Source organism: Trifolium pratense, linkage group LG4, assembly GCF_020283565.1.
Source record: "Trifolium pratense cultivar HEN17-A07 linkage group LG4, ARS_RC_1.1, whole genome shotgun sequence".
NCBI classification, from domain to species: domain Eukaryota; kingdom Viridiplantae; phylum Streptophyta; class Magnoliopsida; order Fabales; family Fabaceae; genus Trifolium; species Trifolium pratense.
The window spans coordinates 37,692,212-37,696,932 of NC_060062.1; the positions used below are offsets into that span (position 1 = coordinate 37,692,212).

The 4,721-nt window shown below is 40.1% G+C and overlaps 1 protein-coding gene across 1 annotated transcript; it reads left to right on the forward strand.

Annotated features, from left to right (window-relative positions):
* Positions 1-2,567: 2,567 nt before the first annotated feature.
* LOC123922623 lies at positions 2,568-4,679 on the forward strand. The gene has a single exon (XM_045975321.1). It carries the CDS (start codon positions 2,568-2,570, stop codon positions 4,677-4,679), a length of 2,112 nt encoding a protein of 703 aa, XP_045831277.1.
* The last annotated feature ends 42 nt before the right edge of the window (positions 4,680-4,721 follow it).

The window sequence follows — 4,721 nt, forward strand, 5'->3', positions numbered from 1 at the left end:
CCTTTGATGTGTTCAAAGATCTATGTATTCAACTTCAAAGGGAGAAAAACAATGTGGTATTAAGGATCAGAAGTGATCATGGTAAGGAGTTTGAGAACTCCAGTTTCTCTGACTTCTGTGCCTCTGAAGGCATCATACATGAATTCTCATCTCCCATTACACCACAACAAAATGGTGTAGTAGAAAGGAAAAATAGAACTATACAAGAGTCTGCAAGGGTAATGTTACATGCAAAGAAGCTTTCACATGGTTTTTGGGCAGAAGCTATGAATACTGCCTGCTATATTCATAATCGTGTCACCCTGAGATCTGGAACAACAACTACTCTATACGAATTATGGAAGGAAAGGAAACCTACTGTTAAGCACTTCCATGTGTTTGGTAGTAAATGCTACATCTTGTCTGATAGAGAACCAAGAACCAAAATGGATCCTAAAAGTGATGAGGGCATATTCTTGGGATACTCAACAAATAGTAGAGCCTACAGAGTATATAATAATAGAACCAAAACCATGATGGAGTCTATAAATGTGGTAATAGATGACACCTCAAGTGAAACTGCTGAAGATGATGCAGAAGATGCTACAGCATCTATAACAGGTGATGTAGATTGTGAAACTACTAATGAATCAAAGAATGATACAGAGGTTACTGCATCTGACCAAATCTCTGCTACTCCAAAGAAAGGACCTTCTACTCGTACTCAAAAGAATCATCCTACAGACCTAATTATTGGTAATCCCAATCAAGGAATTGCTACTAGAAGGACACTTGACATAGTTTCTAATGCTTGTTTTGTGTCTAAATTTGAGCCAAAAAATGTGAAGGAAGCTCTGACTGATGAGTTCTGGATAAATGCTATGCAAGAAGAGCTAAATCAGTTCAAGAGGAATGAAGTTTGGGACTTGGTTCCTAGACCTGAAAATGCAAATGTAATTGGTACCAAATGGGTCTACAAGAACAAGTCTGATGAAAGTGGAACTGTGACCAGAAACAAGGCAAGGCTGGTTGCACAAGGATATTCACAGATTGAAGGGATAGATTTTGATGAGACTTTTGCTCCGGTTGCTCGTCTTGAATCCATTAGATTACTTCTAGGAGTGGCATGCATTCTAAAATTCAAGTTATTTCAAATGGATGTAAAAAGTGCCTTCCTCAATGGGTACTTAAATGAAGAAGTATATGTGGAACAACCAAAGGGGTTTGTTGATCCAAGCTTTCCAAATCATGTTTACAAATTAAAGAAAGCTCTTTATGGATTAAAACAAGCACCTCGAGCATGGTATGAAAGATTGACTGAGTTCCTTATTAGTCAAGGCTACATGAAAGGAGGAAATGACAAGACCCTATTTGTGAAAGAAGATCAAGGCAAATTTCTAATAGCACAAATCTATGTTGATGACATTGTATTTGGAGGAATGTCTAGTGAGATGGTACAGCATTTCGTGCAGCAAATGCAGTCTGAGTTTGAGATGAGTCTCGTAGGTGAACTAACCTACTTTCTTGGGCTCCAAGTAAAGCAGATGGAAGATACAATTTTTATCTCCCAAAGCAAGTATGCAAGAAATATAGTGAAAAAGTTTGGTATGGAAAGTGCTGCTCATAAAAGAACACCTGCAGCAACCCATTTAAAGCTTACCAAAGATGAAAAGGGAGTTGATGTAGATCAAAGTCTTTATAGAAGCATGATAGGAAGCTTATTATACCTTACAGCCAGCAGGCCTGATATTACTTTTGCTGTAGGAGTATGTGCTAGATACCAAGCTGAGCCAAAGATGAGTCATCTTGCTCAAGTGAAAAGAATTTTGAAGTATGTGAATGGTACATGTGATTATGGGATCTTGTATACTCATGGTGAGAACTCTATGCTAGTAGGATATTGTGATGCTGATTGGGCAGGTTGTGCAGATGATAGAAAAAGCACCTCAGGAGCTTGTTTCTTTTTAGGCAACAATCTTATATCTTGGTTCAGCAAGAAACAGAACTGTGTATCTTTATCTACAGCTGAAGCTGAATACATAGCTGCTGGTAGTAGCTGCTCTCAGCTATTATGGATGAAACAAATGTTGCTGGAGTACAATGTGGTACAAGATGCTATGGCATTGTACTGTGACAATCTTAGTGCCATCAATATATCAAAAAACCCTATCCAACATAGCAGGACAAAGCATATTGATATTAGGCACCATTTTATTAGAGATCTTGTTGAAGAAGGAGTTGTGAAGCTTGAGCACATTGCCACTGAAGAACAACTAGCTGATATTTTCACTAAAGCTCTTGACGCAGTTCAATTTGAAAAATTGCGAGGCAAACTTGGAGTCTGCCTGTTTGAAGACTTGTAGCAATTACAGCTTGGAGAGCGTGCAGTTGATTTCAGTTTTCATTCATTGATGCACGCAAAATTAGGAAGTAACCACCACAACTTCCTCCATTACACGCTAAAATCTCTCCAACTACTCCAATTCATTTTTTCGCATTACTCTCTCCCGTTCTCTCACTACAGCGATCATCCAACTTCTCGGTTCAATCTCCATTCTCAAAACCTTCATCCTATTATCAAAATCATCATGTCAAACTCTCCAATCACTTCGCCGACCAAGAACAACGACGAACCACCACTAACACCCCCAATCGACCCACTCTCGCAACAAATCACCATTGCTTATCCCTTACAAACCGTGTTTCCAGAAGAATCGACAACGAAGAAGGTCTCGTCGAGTAAGAAGGGGAGTCGAACACGCAAATCAACTTCATCCCCTGCTACAACGAAGGTTTCGAATCAAAAGGGTAAGAAATCGAAATCTAAATCTGTTTCCAAATCTGTTCATACAATGCATGAACTATACATTAAGAACTTAGAAGAACCAAATGTTGATGCTAGTGCTGGAGCAACTGTAAATGAGAAAACAACCTCTCCGTTTGATTTAAAGTCTGTTCCCTTAGGATTATCAAACCCTAGGTCTGCTGAGAATTTGGGGAAAAAGGATTTAGAGACCGCTGTTAGTGCTGATGATGATATTGGGGCTTATTCTAAAGCCAAATTTGACTCTGTGTTGGAATTAATTAAGAAATTTTCCACTGAGCAGGATGCTGCACATCATGCTACAGCATCTACAGTGCCTGTTGATTTTAATAGTTCTTTGGTGGCTGATTCTCCTGAGAGGAATGTTGGTCCTGACAACACTCCTAACAAGACTGTCCCTAATTCTACTGATCCTAATACTCCTATTATCCATCCTGTGTCTGATAATGTGATTGATAATACTCCTGATGCTGATCATTTGTCTAATGCTGCTGCTAATGATAATCCTGGTGATAGTCATCAAGTTGTAATTGATGTTGACAACTTCAATTCTGGTATCAATGTTGGTGAAAGACAACCTCCTGCCTCTATGTCTAGGAGGTTAAGAAGTAGTGCTAGCAAAGAAAAAGATGTTTCTGGTACCCCTGCCAAGACTCCACAAAAGAAGGCTACTGTTGTTGGTCCTAAGAAGCAGTGGAGTAAGGTTATTGGACCCTCTGAGTCCAAGAAGAAAAGCCTGAAGAGAAAGGTTGTCTCCTCAAGTGATTCAGACTTTGAGGATGATGCTGCAGCACCTATTGCAGCATCCTCACAGAAGGCTGCTAAGAAAAAGAAGACTGTGGAAGATATTCCTCCTGTTCCTATTGATAATATATCCTTCCATCGTGTAGAAAATGCAGAAAGGTGGAAAATTGTGGTTAACAGAAGATTAGCTTTGGAAAGAAACTTGCATGAAGACTTTCTTGAATGTCAAGAGGTTATGGACTTGATCAATAAGGCTGGGCTGCTGAAGACTGTGACTGGTCTTGGAAACTGTTATGAGAAATTGACCAGAGAATTCTTGGTCAATGTTACAGCTGAGTGTGGTAATCCTCTGAGCTCTGAGTACTTGAAAGTTTTTGTTAGAGGAAGGTGTGTGGACTTCTCTCCAGCCATCATCAATCAAAGTCTGGGAAGGAGTACTGATCCCTCACCTGAGTTAGAAGTATCTATGAAAAAGATCTGCAGCATTCTCACAGGTGGTGGTATGAAGACTTGGCCTAGGACTGGAAAGTTGCCTGCTGCAAAATTGACTGCCAAATATGCACTTCTCAACAAAATTGCAGCTTCTAACTGGGTCCCCACTACACATTCCAACAGTGTAGCTACAGGTCTGGCAAAATTTATATATGCTGTAGGTACTGGTACATGCTATGATTATGGCACTCATATTTTTCATGCTACAATTCTCCATGGCTCTTCTACTGCTGTAAAAATGCCTATAGCATTTCCCACTCTGATCTGTAGTATTGTTTTGTCTCAACATCCCGACATCTGCACTAACTCTGATGTGCCTGTCTCTAGACCTTCAGCTCTGACCATGGATTTTAGATTATTGGAAGGCAAACATGTTGCAGACATTGCTGCAGCATCTGCAAAGACACCAGCTGTAGGAATGACCAAGCAACAGATGATTGCTAATCTCAAGGAGGTAGGTAAAATGCTTGGTGAGAAGAAGGAGCTGGTAGATGGTGTAATCCAAGCCCTAGAGTTTGCTCAGCCACAGGCTAATGAGGATGGAGTTGGTCCTTCCCATGATGTTTCTCATGATGATGATCTTGCAGGTGGTGACACTGTAGAAGAGGAGATGGCCTCTGATGAAAGCCCCTCCATATGAGCTGCCTATTTTCTTTTGGCTGTTTTGTTTTTGTCTTTATCT